This window comes from Alosa pseudoharengus, unplaced genomic scaffold (assembly GCF_046254945.1).
Source record: "Alosa pseudoharengus isolate Yale_2024_CS ecotype anadromous, Long Island Sound unplaced genomic scaffold, YU_APseudo_1.1 YU_APseudo_1.1_scf_6, whole genome shotgun sequence".
Taxonomy (NCBI): Eukaryota; Metazoa; Chordata; class Actinopteri; order Clupeiformes; family Clupeidae; genus Alosa; species Alosa pseudoharengus.
The window spans coordinates 17,292,840-17,309,196 of NW_027468848.1; the positions used below are offsets into that span (position 1 = coordinate 17,292,840).

The 16,357-nt window shown below is 40.4% G+C and overlaps 2 protein-coding genes across 5 annotated transcripts; both read right to left on the minus strand.

The window, feature by feature from the left end:
* Positions 1-585: 585 nt before the first annotated feature.
* sytl1 (synaptotagmin-like 1) lies at positions 586-11,251 on the minus strand. 4 transcript variants are annotated; one of them, XM_076270355.1, is made up of 16 exons: positions 11,215-11,251; positions 10,908-11,123; positions 10,453-10,556; positions 9,760-9,902; positions 8,181-8,292; positions 6,849-6,915; positions 6,476-6,512; positions 6,105-6,199; positions 5,761-5,838; positions 5,456-5,622; positions 5,231-5,333; positions 4,868-5,023; positions 4,042-4,120; positions 3,780-3,876; positions 3,250-3,455; positions 586-3,116 (listed from the first exon to the last, which is right to left on the minus strand). In XM_076270355.1, the coding sequence occupies exons 3-16, from the start codon at positions 10,554-10,556 to the stop codon at positions 2,977-2,979; spliced, it is 1,584 nt and encodes a 527-aa protein (XP_076126470.1). In that variant the 5' UTR covers positions 10,908-11,123; positions 11,215-11,251; the 3' UTR covers positions 586-2,976. The 4 variants fall into 4 exon arrangements, with proteins under 4 accessions (XP_076126470.1, XP_076126473.1, XP_076126472.1 ...); XM_076270358.1 differs by lacking the exon at positions 11,215-11,251 and having other exon boundaries at positions 6,105-6,127; positions 6,158-6,196; positions 10,908-11,152; XM_076270357.1 differs by lacking the exon at positions 11,215-11,251 and having other exon boundaries at positions 6,105-6,127; positions 6,158-6,199; positions 10,908-11,152.
* A 3,570-nt stretch (positions 11,252-14,821) lies between these two features.
* Positions 14,822-15,807, minus strand: LOC143106066 (progonadoliberin-1-like). The gene is made up of 4 exons (XM_076270242.1): positions 15,723-15,807; positions 15,375-15,501; positions 15,015-15,110; positions 14,822-14,890 (listed from the first exon to the last, which is right to left on the minus strand). Exons 1-4 carry the CDS (start codon positions 15,782-15,784, stop codon positions 14,852-14,854), a joined length of 324 nt encoding a protein of 107 aa, XP_076126357.1. The 5' UTR covers positions 15,785-15,807; the 3' UTR covers positions 14,822-14,851.
* Between the last annotated feature and the right edge of the window lie 550 nt (positions 15,808-16,357).

The window sequence follows — 16,357 nt, forward strand, 5'->3', positions numbered from 1 at the left end:
ACCTGGAAAAATATGGAAATTTTTGTGAAAAAGTTTTGCTCAGTAATAATAGGCCTGCATATAAAGTCGTCAAAAATACCAAAACTCGCAACAAAAATACACACCGTTCACCTAGAAAAAGTAGATGTCTGAAAGAAAAATTAACTTGCCAGCCAGGTCTCAATAGGCCTACGGATTGGCTTGCTAGAGCAATGTCAAAGTCAAGTTCCTCATGGATCCACATTCTTGTGTAACAGTAGGCTATAATTAGTGTAAAACATTGCTCACCTATCTGACATTGTGAGACATATGGTGGCATAGATTTTCAAAGAATTCAATTCAAAAAGTTTAAAGTTGTCTCTCTCAAAATGACAGAAAATTGTCTTAGGTTTGACTCTGACAGAGGCCTGGGTTAGCGATTGTACATGATTTCAAGCCCATTTTATCTAGCTGACCATTAGCCTACTGTAAACAAAACACTCGGGTCTCTGCTATTGCTTGTCTGAGCATGAGGGCTCAGCTGTTATATTAGGTTGGTCACCAAGGCCTGTCATCAGCAATAAAAATTCCCATGCAAAGTCAAAATTATTGTGAGGAAACGCAACATTATTGTGAAAGAATGCAACATTTATTGTGAAGGAACACAATAGAAGATACAAAATAAATTCCCATCATGTCCCTTCACAGGCCACATACTTATTGTTATTCAAGTACATGGTGACTTTTAGTTTCACACTAGTCATGTGAACAATTACCCTGGATAGTTTTCCTTCCCTTAATTCCACCAAATAGCCAAAATGGCAAAATACTTTTTTGTCTGCTAAACTTTGTTGAACTTTCGGACGACATTCTGTAGTTGCTCCCAACAACTCGACAGTGTTGACTTGACAGTGGCACAAGGTAGAGAAGTAGTGTGAAATAATGGGAAGGTTGCTGATTCAATCCCAACTCCCCCTGGTTCTGTGTCAGTGTCCTTTAGCAAAACACTGAACCTCAACTGCCCAGTTGTGCAGGTTACCTTGTGTAGCAACCGCCATCGATTGATATGCACGTGAGTGTGTGTGAATGGGTAAGATTGTGTAGACAGTAGGGCTGTCAAAATAACTGATTAATTTCGATTAATTAATTTGAGAAAAAATAACTGATTAAAAAAATTAGTGCAGATTAATTGATTCCGTATGACCTTTGACCCCGAGCCGTTCTAGTCAGTAAAAATTAGACTGTAAAATGAAGGAGAGAGAAGAAAACGTGCTGCCTAGATCATTGATTGGAACATTTACTTTTAAAAAACGGCATGATGGTGTTGATAAAAATAAAGTGTTGAAAATAAAGTCCTTTGCAATGTCTGCAAGTGTTGACATTGAGGGGAGTGTTAATTTATTTTCATTGTGTCCCCTACGTTATATATGTGGCCTGAAATGCCTTGTATGTAAACAAAAAAACTTCTTCACGAAGCACTTTTGAATTTATTTCCCCAGCATATTAGGTCATATCATAGATTATTATGGCCATTATTTGAACAGTGAAAATAATAATAAGAGTGTTTTTGAACTTTAATGTCACTAATGCTGATTATTCAATGATTCATTTGAATTTAAATATTTAAAATACTTTCACAGCAAAAATTATATATGCGATTAATTTAGATTAATCAATCACAGAGTATGTAATTAATTTGATTAATTTTTGTAATCAATTGACAGCCCTAGTAGACAGTAATCTGTAAAACTCTTTGAGTGCTCTGATGTAAATGTAATTCACTGGACCTGACCATATAAAACCAAAACACATTTAGATAATATACAGGGTTTAAATCGAGACAAAACAAAAACAAAACAATCCAACAAAATCCAAATGTAAACTAAAAGTCATTGCCCTCCCTCCTAAAAAAAGCAGATTACATTTATGCAGGGGAGTTGTTAGAAAATGTGGGTCATAATGTTGCTCCCTGTCAGTGCAGGCCCCTTGAAATCGGTCAATTCATCCTAGGTTTCCTAGGTGTCATAACACCAGAAAAAGTGGCGTGACAGAGGTGGTATACACACACAACATCACATTCTGTGCTTAGGGAACCAATAACAGTAGTTTTGCTCATTTTAATCACTTTTTACTCAATCAAACAGTAAACTACACAGCACACAGTATATTTTCCTAAAATTACAAAATCAAAGATTGTGGTGCCCCCCTCCAACATCTCCCTGCTTTGTGTTGATTGAGCCTGACAAGCTTCATTAGCTGATTGTAACACTGAACTAACTACTGGCTATAACAGAAATGACATCAAAATGGAACAAGAGCTGAGAGGATTAAAAAGAAAATCTGTGAAATGACATGTGAGCATTTTTCGCAGGTATGTTTAAAAATGTTAATTCTTATAATTGTAAATAAGCATTAGCAAGCTTGTACTCGTCCACCTTAGGTCTAAGCTGTCGGGCAAATAACTAAGACATAGCCAGAAGTTAAGTTAGTGAGTCTGATCCAGGAGATACGGTTGGTATGGTTGAGTCACATTAATGTGCACACATATGTGCTAATGTGACTCAACGTGCACATATACTGTATGTGCTAATGTGACTCAACCGTATGGTTGCACATGTGTGTGTGCATGTTTGTGACTCAATCGTATGGTTGCACATGTGTGTGTGCATGTTTGTGACTCAACCGTATGGTTGCACGTGTGCGTGCGATGTGCATGTGTGGCAAAAATCGAGTGAAGACAACGAGCTCCAAACTCTTTGTGCAGTAGTTGTACAGCAGCAATCACACATCATTCAGAGATTAATTCTACAAAGCAATACGAGCAACTCATACATATCTGCACATAATTCTTCATGGCAGTACTTCCTGTACTGGCATCCTTGTGAAACAGCATTTCTGTGTTACAGAAGAGAGGTTATACTTTATACCTTATACCTTATACTAAGCACAAGTGGTACAAATAACACTGGCATTCAAAGTTCTAAGTGCAAGTAAGCGAATTAAGCCTAAGAATTAGATTCAGGTGTAGGGTTGTAGTTCAGTTCTTAGTGGGAGAGCAGTCTCTACCCAGCGGTTGTGATTGTTCATGACTGCCATCCACACTTTCTGCTCTTCCTCTGAGGAGTCCATCCAAAGGACTGTCTGATCATAGCTGACACCTATACACACAGAAAACCGAGGTAGGTGAGGTAGGACTACTGGAAGCATAACTCATTGTAAACCTCATTTTCATCTGGAGTGCCATAATCATCATAGCACATGAATGCATTGTTTATGATGTGTGCCATTCACCTGCGCCTGTGCTGAACCTCACTCCTCCCAAACAATGTGCGGCGAGTGCGTGTTTGTCCCACACAGTCATCTCCACACAGATGTGTGTGAGGTCAGATGCGTGGATGCCATCGTACACCATGGTGTGGTTGAACACCGGAGAAGCTGACCGTCTGACCACGCGAGTCCTCTGGCCACTAGACCGGTTCTCGTCTGGTAACACACAGCTGAGCACACAGAAACAAGGACAAGGTTGGGATGCTTATTAGTAAGCTTGTGTGTGTGTGTGTGTGTGTGTGTGTGTGTGCACAACTGTGTACCTTTTGACGAATGTGTGTGTGTGTGTGTGTGTATGTGTGTGTTTGTGTGCACAACTGTGTACCTTTTGACAAATGTACTGGGAACTCTGTTTTGAAGAGATGACCGCAGCTTCCCTAAGCCAGATGTGCGTGTGTGTGTGTGTGTGTGTGTGTATACGAGTGTGTGTGTGTGTTGGTGTGTGTGTGTGTGTGTGTGTTGGCATGTTTGTGTTTGTGTGCGCAACTGTGTACCTTTTGACGAATGTGCTGGGAACTCTCTGTTTTGAAGAGATGACCGCAGCTTCCCTAAGCCAGATGTGCAACTCTCCTGTAGGGGGCAGGCCAGAGCCTAGTAGGTGAGGAAGAAAGGTAAAGGGTGAGGAAGAAAGGTAAAGGGTGAGGAAGAAAAGTAAAGGGTGAGGTGAGGAAAAAACCAAGAGAGTCAGCACACAGGCTCCACAACACAGACCCAATTCTCTCACGCTTGTTTGTTTTTGGTACGTTGTGTGTGTACCTTCGGCGCCAGGTGGTACGAACTTCATTGAGAGCAGTATGGTTCCTGTGGTAGTTCCCATGGCAGGATCCAGGAGGAACTGGGTGAAGGGAGCACAAGGAAGATGGTTTAGAGTGGTAAGGAAGGAGACTGAGGAAGATGGAAGTGACAGTATGGAATAGAGACAGGTAATCAGAGAATGAATGTTGATCATTGTTCACAAGAAAGAAGTCAAAGTAAAACAAAATAATGAAAAACAGATATGACTAGATATGTCTGGGGGAACTATTTTCAGACCTCACTGTGTAGTGTAAAAAATATCCAACTACATAACAAAGTGGAGACAATCTAAACCGAGCAGTGGCAAAGACAAAAAACTCAAGGTTTATTAACGAATCCGGGAGTTGATACAGATAGATCGATAGATAGATACTTTATTGATCCCCAAGGGGAAATTCAAGATATATATAGCAAGTAGGCCTCACGTGGGCCCTCTCTCCGGCCGTATCTTGTCTTGTGAGACGCCGGCATTATGTTAAAGGAAATAGTTATCATCGGTGATTGTGTCAAGAGAAAACCTTGTCATCAATGATTAATTGCCGCCATCATGTGGCGTGACAAAAGGTTGTGCATGGACATGACTGACGAAAGGTCATTTGGGTTGGCTTGATCAAAGGCTTTGGGTGGTGATGATTAAAATAAATGATTTAAAATATATACATTCTGGAATTTCTCACTACAACTGCACTCATGGAAACACTCAGAGGTTCAGTGGTAATTTGTCTAGTAAGGAGTAACACTGGCACATTGACATGGGGCTAGATGGGTAGGAGGAGGGTGGACTCACTCGGGGCTGCAGGGAGTGCCAGCAGGGTTGGCTCTTGTCCCAGTCCCACTGGTTTAGTTGGGCCTCCACTGCCCCCAGGAACACATTGGCCCTCAAAGCTTCAGTATGCCACACGGACAGCGACAAAACACGACCCCTGATGTCAGCCACCTTATACTGGGAGAGCAAAACCAAAGGCATTACCACACAGACCAACTTATACTGGGGGGATGGAGTTGCAGACAGATGTGTTAGGTAGATAAATTCTGTTAAAGTAAAGGACATAAGAACAGAAGGATAGGCACGAGGAACAGTGGTTTATCTCTAATGTGAGGACTTTTAAAGGCGTTAAAGGCGTCAGGTGTTTAGATGGAGGTGGCTTACTGTGAAGATCTCATTGTAAATTGGGTTGACTGTTTTCTTCTTCACGGATGTCTTCCTTTTACTCTGACTGGACATATCTGGCAGTAGATAGACCTTTACATACCTACAATAAATATTATACAATAATACATTATACATTACAAGAAGCTTGTGCTTTCATAGACTTAGAGAGCGAGACAGAGATTGACATGTGACATGTCTCTCTCTCTTTTGAAATGTACTCACGGGTTTGTGCGGTTTCTGCGGGCTTGTGCAAGATCCTGACAGCGATACACATACACTACAAGCTCCTCCTTGTGGTGGTGGTATTGCAGAGAGAACTGGATTCGTCCACTCACAACCGCATCCCCAATTTCCCCAACACTCATCAAACTTGTCACACTGCCATTCCACTAAAACACATGCAGAGACATCAGTTATTTATTTTATGTATTAAGGGGAGAGAGAGAGAGAGAGAGAGAGAGAGAGAGAGAGAGAGAGAGAGAGAGAGAGAGATACACACACAAAGAGACAGTTGTGGTGGTGTTTACCGTAGTATTGTACTGCAAACTGCTGGTTGAGCCAATTCTGATTGGATCAAGTTCCAAAATGCTGATAGAGTCTGTGTCCTGCACGTACAAATACAAACCTTGTCATTCACAATGTCTACACAGTCACAGACTAAGACATGTGATCATTTCTGAAATTGTACTTTTTTACAATTGATCTGTTTAACATCAGATAACATCAAGGTGCTACACTGTATCAGTGTTTTCGGGGGGCGGCTTATGAATCTGGCTGTGTGGTGTTGTTGGTCAGGAGAAATACTTTCTAGTGAATTTCTCGCATCATACGTACAATAATAGCTGTAGAGAGACTCTGGGTGTGTAGGTACCTGCAGTGAGGAGGGCGTCGGGTCAGAGATACTCTCCTCAGCTTTCTCTTCCACATCTCTTCCTAATGGAGACACATCACCATGTGTGGAGACTACTAGATAGAAAATTCACAAGTGTTATTTCATCTAGAAGTCTTTATTACATCTGTTCTTCACTTCATTTCTACCTTTTATTTTATTCTCCCATCATTCTGCATACTTACAACATCTAAAACATTAAATATATGCATAATTCTAGCAGTGCATCATCTATTTCAATGATATAATAACAATTTTATTGAAGTCATCAAACATAGTGACATAGTAGCAAACTAGAACAAATAATCTTATCAGATAAAAGCAGTGCAGTAGAAAAATGATAGATACGGTACCTTTGTTTTCTGAATTCTTTTCATTTTCATCTTCACACTTTAAAAAGCAAAACAAATGTTCAACATCAGTCATAGAGGCATCGAAGTCAAAGAGTTAACATGCCGGATTGAATCATTAATCATATGGATGTGTCTGTTGTGATTTTGAAAGAAGACTGAAGTGAGGTGTACTAATGTTTTGGTAAAAATGATAGAGCATTCATGGCACATGTTTTATGGTGAAGTATTTCTGATCAGAATTTGACTGAATGGATGATATGGTTAATGCCCCTGTCCTTTTGTTTTACAAACAAACAAAAAGTCCGTCAAAGGCAGAAAAGGCCAGTGCTTATGAAGAATATTAAGAGCATGAGAACATGGTTTGAGTCCACACATTGACACCGAGCTGCAGAGGTGTTCTGATTCTTGGGCGAGGTGTGGGAGGCACCCTGGTCTGGGAACTGCAATGGGAAAAGAAACAAATGAAACAAAACACGTATACTTTAAGCATAAAATGTAGAGCACATTGAATGACCACTATATTCTAAACAAAAGCTGCATACTTTTTTTGTGTTCAAAACTTTACATAGCACAACTTGAAAATGGATATACACATATGCAGCAGAGGGAACTATAGGGTGCCTGCATACAAGACCAATCTGCACAGCACTTTGTAATTATGCATTACTTTCCCTGAAAAATAAAATATAGACATATACTGTACACTCATCCAGTGCAGTAACAGTGAAATGATTCAGGATTTTATTTTAACCCATTTACTATTGTACCTTACATGCATGAACTGTAATGCAACTGTAACTGTAATCCAAGTCAACCAGCACTAAAATGAAGAAATGTAACCAACTTGATAAGAGTTGAATGCCATTTCATTTCTTTTTTCTTAATATATATATTTTTGTTTTATTGTATTCATTCCGTAAAGAGGCTTGTCTCTGAGTGGGAGGCACCTTTGTATGTAGGCAAGGTGACGGCAGTAACTAATGTTTTTAACCCTTAAAGGTGTAGGTTTTTGAACGTTCTAAGTTCCGCAACAATTGAAGGTTCTAAAATTCTATGTTGAATTCAATGAACCCAGCTATTCTTTAGAACGTTCATTTCTCAACATTGTGACGGTACTCCTTTAAGGGTCAAGTAGCCAATGAATGAGGCGTTATTCTTCATTTTTCTTTCCTCTCTTTTTCCAATAATTTGCTCTTAGTCCAGCAGCAGGTGGATTGTACGCTCTTAGTACAGCAGCAGGTGGATTGTACGCTCTTAGTACAGCAGCAGGTGGATTGTACATAAACTGGCATGCAGAGTACCACTTTCAGTAAAGATAACAGCATTGACTGAAATGCAGTGTTGTGTCTAGAGTGTAGGCTGCAGTGTGACAATAAAATGTGTTTCATAGAGAATCAAAAAACAACATATAGCCTATGAAGAACAAGTGGGCAAAACAGTTAAAACAAGTGGGTTACCATCATCTTTCCAAGTGGGCCTAGATAGCTTACTTTTAGACACACAAACAGCAATGAATCAACACTCAACACTTTTTGAATCAATTAATCAATACAAAACACTCTTTGAAAGCTAAATGTTGGCAGGTATGACACACAACTATATGGGATACAGTTACAAACATACACTTCCACAAAAGTTTATACATTTATAAGAACACTCTGGGGTATACATGCACCTGCACAGTCACACTCTTAGGACTTCTCACCCCTTTTCGTGATCCTCTTCCTCCTTCTCATCTCTGTTATCTTCATCCTCTTCAGCTGTCTGCTTACATTCAATGTCTGTCTGCTTCTCAAAAACAGTCGTCAGAGGAATGTCTGTTGGGTATTCCAATCAGAATTTTTATCAGTTTATCAGAGTGTATAAAGAATTGATCAATCCTGATGTTATGATCCTTATCTCAGAATAGTTATTGAATATGGCCTGTGATGGCATTTCCAATTCAACTCCAACTCATCCAGTAGGCTAGCTAGCCCACTGTATGTTCACTCACTCATTTAACATGGGCTAACTAACAATTTTCTTTGTGAGAAAGAAACAAAACGATATGCCAGCCTGCCCCCAAACCTCACCAAAATGTAAAACAGCCTCCTTGTTTGACTTAGATATGTTGTGTTGAAAGACTTTCAAAAGCAGGTTCTATCAATTAAGGACCATAGCCAAGCTGAAACCCATTCTGTCCGCAACTGATCTTGAAACTGTTATCCATGCATTCATCTCCTCCCGCTTAGACTACTGCAATTCTCTGTACATTGGCATGTCACAATCAAACCTGAATAAACTCCAGCTTGTCCAAAACGCTGCTGCTAGGCTCCTTACCAACACCAAAAAGAGTGATCACATAACGCTAATTTTAGCTCAGCTACACTGGCTTCCTATCAAATTCAGGATTGAGTTTAAAATTTTATTTTTTGTTTTTAAAGCCCTTAAAGGTTTAGCCCCACCTTACATCTCTGAACTTCTGCCCCCACATTCTACTACCAGGTCACTCAGGTCACAAGACCAACTACTGCTTGCTGTCCCACGTACACGCCTTAAAACCCGTGGCAACCGAGCTTTTTTTTTGTAGCTGCTTCAAAGCTCTGGAATACCCTCCCTCCACATATCAAATCCTCCCCTACAATTACCTCCTTCAAATCCAATCTCAAGACATATTTTTTCTCACTTGCCTTGGCTCAACCTCTGTTGTTTTTAAATGTGCTATATAAATAAATAAATGACTTGACTTAAACACAGGATTACTTGAAACCACCAAGCACTTTCTGCACACTCCCCAGAGCGCTTAACATCCCAGCATTATGTGCAAAGCGGCAGAGACACAAACATATTACACTTTTTCAAATAGTCAAGACTTAGTATTGTAATAACGTGCGGAAATGTAGTAGAAAAAATCTAAATATTCACACAGTCAAATGTTATTGACACTAACGCCATTGGCACAATAATGATGCCATTTCTTTGGTCAGTTCTCTTACTCATCAGCAAGTGTCAATTTGTGGAGGCCTGAAAAAGTGTGGAGGAGGAATGCACACCCAAGTAAAGGTGCTGGCCAGGAGATTATCAAATGAAATTAAATCTTGATAAATTGAACCTTGATAAAGGCTGTGTGGCGAAACGTTGGTCATCAATAAATACAGTATGTGTGTGGCTACTCAAATTTTAACAACATGAATCAGGCGTCAACATGACCACATTAACAGACGTCAACATGAATCAGTTGACATTCTTATCAGTGATTTTACACTTAGTCACTATTAATGGAAGGCAATAGAAGAGCATGTGACCTTTGACACATCTCTTCTGGCGGATGGAGGAATGTACTATGTCGACTCCACCTCTCTGGTGTCGCCTGTCCCTCTCCTCAGTAAACCATGTGCCCGAAAGCTGGCGCAGACGCAGTGGGTCACATTCTGTCTTTTCCAGTTGGCTGTTAAACACAGGTAAACACACACACACACACACACACACAAACACACACACTGTCATTGTCAAATGTTGAGAGCTTCAGCAACTAACCCTAGAACAAATTGAAGTCTGATACACAACAAAGGGTCTCATCACGTCACCCCACCTTCTAAGCACAAACAAGTACGGGGCTGCAACTGATTGCAATCTAGAAGTCTTGTAAAAGAGGACATGGTCCTGAGCACAACTGAGATTTTTCATCTGAGGGACAGTGAAATGTTGCACCTAACAACATCCCACTATCCTCAGATCATTTGAAGCAACCCAATAGTGAGGGTGAGTGAGTATATAGTAAATTCTAGAATTTCACAGAGTCGTTTAGCATGTCCAAAAAGCTTTGAGTTGTGGCTTTTACATGGACAGTGGCTCATGTGTTACTAATGGAAGGTAGTCTGGAAAAGTACATTCCCCATTATCATAAATACTATGTTAGCTTGTGTGTGAGAGTGTGTGTTTGTGTGCACTGTATTCAATTGTGCATTTGTGCGTACACATCCAATTCAAACACAAACCTTAGTCTCCTCTCCTCCCGTTTCTGCAACTCCTTGTCTCTTTCCAAAACATCCAAGATAACTGCTGCCTCCTCATCTGTCAACTCCCCCAATTCAACCTCCATCTGACAAATACAATCACAGAGAGAGAGATATTGCCGGTATTTGAGGAAATAAATAAATCCCTCTCTCCCCCTAACACAACAACTTAGGGTGTACAATTATCCTGTGCACAGAAAGTCATGCAGACACTTGAGAATGTGCACATGCAACTGAAACTTCAAACTTTTCCAACCAGTAGTCTGTACCCCTCTGCTGAATGAACAACAGACCAGAGACAAAAGTGTGGATTCCTTTCCCATCCTGCCATTAACTACAAACACAATGAAGCACTTGTCAACACCCGGGAAAGGGGGGACCATGGAGAAGGGAGGACGGAGAGAAAGAAAGGAGCTGAATAAAGCCTCTAGATTTACCTTGCATTCATCATCACAACCAACCGGAAAGTTGGCCACTTTGCTTCCCAGCTTGCTTTTCCAGTCTGTTGCTTTCCGTGTCTTGCTGCCGGTCTCCCCAGAGTTAAGGTTTGCTTTCTGCCTGATTAGCCCATTCTCCTCATCCACCCACCCGGAGGATTTGAAAACAAGAACTGGATCACTGCACAGACTTGGATAGGGATGTGCAAGAGAGTGCTGTCAATTTGAGCACATGTACAGGATTACTTCATATGCTAGCTAGCGTTTGTTAAATAAATAAATAAATAAATATCAAAGCACCATATACCTTTAAACCACACCCCACCAACACCACGGATATTCAGGTCCGGCTTTAGAAATGGGTGTAACCAGGGACTGTCAACTGTTATCTTTCCTCACCCACTAAATACACTTACAAAGACACACAAATATGCACATTCACGCACACACACACAGAATGTTAACTGACATGTGACACTGTATTTTCCTTTTTCAAGATCGAACCAATCTAGCTAGCTCTCCAAAATTCACAATCAAGAATAAGCCTATTTCACAGTGTCCAGGTGTCCGGCCTCGTTGATGTTAATGATGCCTTAATTGGCAGGGTAAAACGTCTTCCTGCTTTTGTCTTTCCTGTGGACTTTTTTTTTGCTGTCTATGGGACTGTGCTGTTCCACAGGAAGTTGATTTACACAGCGGCCCCATCTTGTGAAATGGGCTAATTCAGAAGAGAAAGCCTCGTTTTCTTCCAGTTCCACAGATCTGACAAGCAAATCAGACTCAAACAATCCCGGCAGCAGCAGAAAACCTACAGCTCTGGCAGAATTCTTAAATTAAGTAAAATTAAATCTTCTGTGTATTTCATTGTATTTAGATGCAGCACATGTTGTCTTTTCAGGCCAACAATTCATGCTTTTCATTGTATCCCCTTGCACAGTGAGTAGATATTTCTGTACAGAAAATATCAGTCAAAATAAAGGTGTAGTGGCTATTGTTGTGAGAATCTGTGAAACATAAGGCAGCTTTAATGCAACTGCCAACAGCAATATTTTCTACATTTATTTCCGATGCAGGTTCACAAAGCAAATACAGGAAAACTTTCTACCTTCTAAAGATCTTCCTTTTATCTGACTCCAAGTTACCAGTACCAGACATGCCAACCTTGAAGACATTTTTGAGTATCAACTTGATACGTCTTTATGCGAATTCCTGAAAAGTCCATGTTCAGCTGAAGGCGGAGGCAACCTTTGAATAACCAATGATTGGTGACAAATTGCATATTACAGCCTGTATTAAAAATGCTGTTTACTGTTCACGCTGTGGATACAAGGATTGAATTAAAAGTTGAGAATTGTATTCCTGAATTAAATGTAAAAAAAAAAAAAAATATCCTGCTGATCTGTTATTCAAAGACTCAAGGAGGAGGCCTTTCACACCTTTGTAATGTACATCATTGATCGCAGGACATGGCTGCATCTGTGTCTTACACAAACACAGTCACACACAGGAGAAACTGTGGTGAAACATAATCAGTGTTTTGGGTCAGACTTACAGGTATCATTCTGTAATGCAGGCATGCATCTCCTTTTCCTAATGTTTACCAGAGTATCAGTAAGGGCTGGCACAGTGTCCTGCCTGAGCTGCTCTCCCTCTTTGTGTAACGGATGCCAGCTAGCTTATTAAATTGGCATCTTTGCTGCCATCTTCAGGGGAAAGTCCGTATGAGTGTGGAGTAACATGCTCTGGAAATTCACAATTTCGTCGCCGTTTTTTTTTTTTTTTCCTTTTAAACATAGTCCAGTATTTCTTTCGAAATTGAAATGAAGTTGTATGGACTGGACTATGTTTAAAAAAAAAAAAAAAAAACGGCACGAAATTGTGAATTTCCAGAGCGTGTTACCCCACACTCAAAGATGGCAACATTTCCGGAAAGGTACTGGCTTGATGAAATTCATTCTGGACTCTCTATCTGACCACATAAAGACCTCGGGATACTTCGGTTTGGCTTTAGGGACCCTCTACTCACTACCACGTAAGTGTAATGTTGTTTGGAACTGTAGAAGAGGTATAAAAATAGCGTTTTGTAGTGGCGAAATGACATGCCCGCGTCACGTCCAGGCTAATGAGCTTTGACTAAAAACGGTAACATCGAACTTTCTCAAAACACATCCGAATGACATGATTTGGGTGTCAACTCAACGTATGTACTCCCAATCATCCGTAAATTGATCTGAAGTGCATTTTACTCCGGATAATTCCTTTAAGTTTTGTCTCTTCTGTCTCCAGTGTGGCCTGTGTAAAAACGTTTGGCACTACAATCAAATCACTACAATCAAAGACAGTGACGGAGCTCTCCCAGGAAGTAAGTTTCAGACTGACATCTACTCGTAAACGTCTGTTTTAAGATCCACAATAAGGAGGCATTTTAACAAAAATGGGCTGCACAATAGGGTTTCCAAAAAAGAAAGAAATCTGTCCCAAAGCCAAAAAACAGCATCTAGACAAGCCTCAGAACTTCTGTAACAAAGTCATAGAGTTATGAGACAAAAAATTTGATTGAAGGTCACTGACACCCATAAACATTATTTTTGGAGAGGAGTCCACCGGGGCTATGACATAAAGCAGTGGTTCTTAAACTTTTTGTCTGGCGACCCCACAAAAAAGTATGGCGAGGTCTGGCGACCACTTTCCCCAAACCCATTCTAAGTCCTTACTCAAATACCCCCCTCAAACGTTAACAACTAAATCAAGCAAAAACTAGAAAGCAAAGTCATTTGTTTTATTTACTCCATATGAACAAGACCCGAGAAAACCAAACAATCACGATTATACAAGTAGGCTGCCGCCATATCAGATCAGAGTGCTATGCGTAGCGCACGCGCACACACAAGCACGCACACACACATGCAGCATTAGGCCTACAACGTTACATTAATTATATTTATGGCGATAACAATAACAGTATTTTTTTATTTCCCTTTTCTGGTTTACTATCTTTAACAATTTCAATGGGAAGGGTGGGCATGCTTTCGTGAACATAGCAAGTTAATTCTAGGAGGAATGGCATACGGTTACACGGAGATTTTCCTCCACGGTGCTGAGCCGACATCTGTATTTTGAGATGTCGTTTCATTTTGACAGGTTTTAAGCTCTCATTCGCCAGAACATCGCCGCAAATCACACATTGTGGGTGGTCGAGGTTATCTTTAACTTGGCAAGTGAATGCATATTTCAGAAATTCTTTCTGATAAAGCCGACGCGCGTTTGTTGTTTTTTATTCTCACCGGCCTGTAGACTTGTCCCATCTGAGGATCACGGAGGAGTAGACGCATTGGTAGAAGGCACTTCCGAGATTTGTTCAATTTTTTAAGCAGCCACCTGTCCATTTTCGCTAGTAGGCTACCTTTGTCTTTTGTTTTGTTTTACTTAAAATAGCGGGAACAAGTTGAGTTTGCGTAGTGGGAGCAGATAGTTACATTGTTTCTATCAGCGGACCAGTAGCCCATAGACTGAACCAGATCTCGTTGAAAGACGAAGAAATTTCTCTCTCTTCTCTTAACTGCGTGTAAATAAGAAAAAGGCAGAAAAGGCAAATATTATTTTCCTTTGTTTCACCTAATAATAATTTCAGACTGAATACAGAAAATAATTGGCGACCCCACGGAAGTTTTTGGCGACCCCTAGTTTAAGAATCACTGACATAAAGTGCACCATCCCTGATGTGAAGCATGGATGTGGAACTCTGATGTTTTGGAAGTGTGTGAGCTACCAAATTTAGTCAAAATTGATGGCAAGATGAAAGCACACAGTCCTGTAGCTGCAGTCTTTGCATTTTGTGTGTACAATGTACAGACAGACAGTATTCTTATTAACAAATTGTTGAGAGAATGCCATAATGTAGAAGACACTGCAGTGTTTTATTGAATCTGTTCATTTTTTGTTTTTCAGTCATAAGCTACATTTTCTCCTTCCATCAGATTAAGCTGTGGGAGACAGACAGACAGACAGACAAGAGATTGAGCAAAGTTTAGTAATTTAATCAGGATATAATGAATATATGATGAGCTTTCCCTGGAAAACATGAACAGGACAAGAGGATATGCTCACCAGTTGTTCAAGTCTATCTGGCCTTTTATATGGGGAACCGTCCCTGTATTCACTCCCACAAAGCGATGCACTCCTCTTTCGTAGACCTTCCATCACCTAAGGGGGTTGTGTAAAGTTACATCCTAAATACACTTGCCCTTCAAGGACATTCTTAATTCTCTAATGTTACATTCTACAGAGACAGAACATCAAAAGTACAGCTGTGCATATGCATTCGAGAAAATTTAGACTTCCATATTGTATCAGTATCACTTTTGCTCTTTACAGTGACCAAACATGCTTGTGGACCTGTAGAATTGAAGCTAAGAGCTTAGCTCATACTTTGACCATAACTGTTAGTGAAAGTTAAATGAATCTTACTTCTGACAGAGTGTGAGCTTCCCTCTTGCCACCTGGACTCAGGCCGTGAGACCAGTGCTGGGCGGACAATTGAAAGGCCGCTGCAGCAATCAGTAGTAGCCACAGGAGGGCACGTTTCCCTTCCATTCTGGAAACACATCAAGCATCACCAAGATACCAACCAAGACAGTGTTGTTGCCAGTACACTACAGTTAAGGGTCAATCTTTTATGGGCACCAATGTAACAAACTCTTTTGTATACAGAATGCATTTCGTGGTATGAAATGCATCAATTTACCACAAAACATGTCCATGTATGTATAATATGTAAAAAAACAAACATGACTTAGATTGGCAATGCAAACTTACCTTTTCAGGTAGCAGAGGCAGGAAGCGTCTTTGTTCTGTCTGTGTGGACTGAGGAATAGCATTCCGTGAGGTTTTTATATCGGGGCTTCCTCTAACCTCAGGTGTGCTGTCTCAAACACAGCAGCAGGGGTCTGAGTGCACTCTAAGCCCTCGGAGGCACTCTGGAGTGGCTCCTCACAGCATGACGCTAAAAAAAATTTTGTACACAAATATATTTTGGTGCAAAGAGATCAGCTTTGGGAGCGCCTGACCTAGGCCAAATGAGCAAAATCTGACCCAGGCCAAATGAGCAAAAAGTCAACGCAAGATGCAAGGCGGTACAATGGTAGTTTTGAGTTGCTCCTGATCGTTTTCTCTTGTAGTGAAGCAGGATTTCCATCTACTGCAACCTTTAATAAAAAAATATCATCAAAAACACACCATAATTGTTTCAGCAATCGCTTCATCTGATCATTGTCCATTTTGATTACAATGTCTGTTATTTATGGAACATTACCTTCTTTCCATCTGGAAGATGTCAAAACTGAAATATTTACGAAGTAGAAGTCAGAGATATATTTGTTTTCTTTAAGTGGTGATTACTTCATTAATCACACTTCATGTCCCAAGTCATTTGTTATTGACTGAAACTATCA

Excerpts from the sequence above, each read along its gene's own strand:
- LOC143106066 (XM_076270242.1), bottom strand. The coding sequence starts at position 15,784 with ATGCTATTCCTCAGTCCACACAGACAGAACAAAGACGCTTCCTGCCTC. Across the intron at positions 15,111-15,374 it reads AAGCTCACACTCTGTCAGAA|GTGATGGAAGGTCTACGAAA; the intron begins GTAAGATTCATT and ends CAACCCCCTTAG. Across the intron at positions 14,891-15,014 it reads CAGATAGACTTGAACAACTG|CTTAATCTGATGGAAGGAGA; the intron begins GTGAGCATATCC and ends TGTCTCCCACAG.
- sytl1 (XM_076270355.1), bottom strand. The coding sequence starts at position 10,556 with ATGGAGGTTGAATTGGGGGAGTTGACAGATGAGGAGGCAGCAGTTATC. Across the intron at positions 8,293-9,759 it reads CCAGAAGAGATGTGTCAAAG|ACATTCCTCTGACGACTGTT; the intron begins GTCACATGCTCT and ends AATACCCAACAG. Across the intron at positions 5,334-5,455 it reads CGCAGAAACCGCACAAACCC|GTATGTAAAGGTCTATCTAC; the intron begins GTGAGTACATTT and ends TATTTATTGTAG.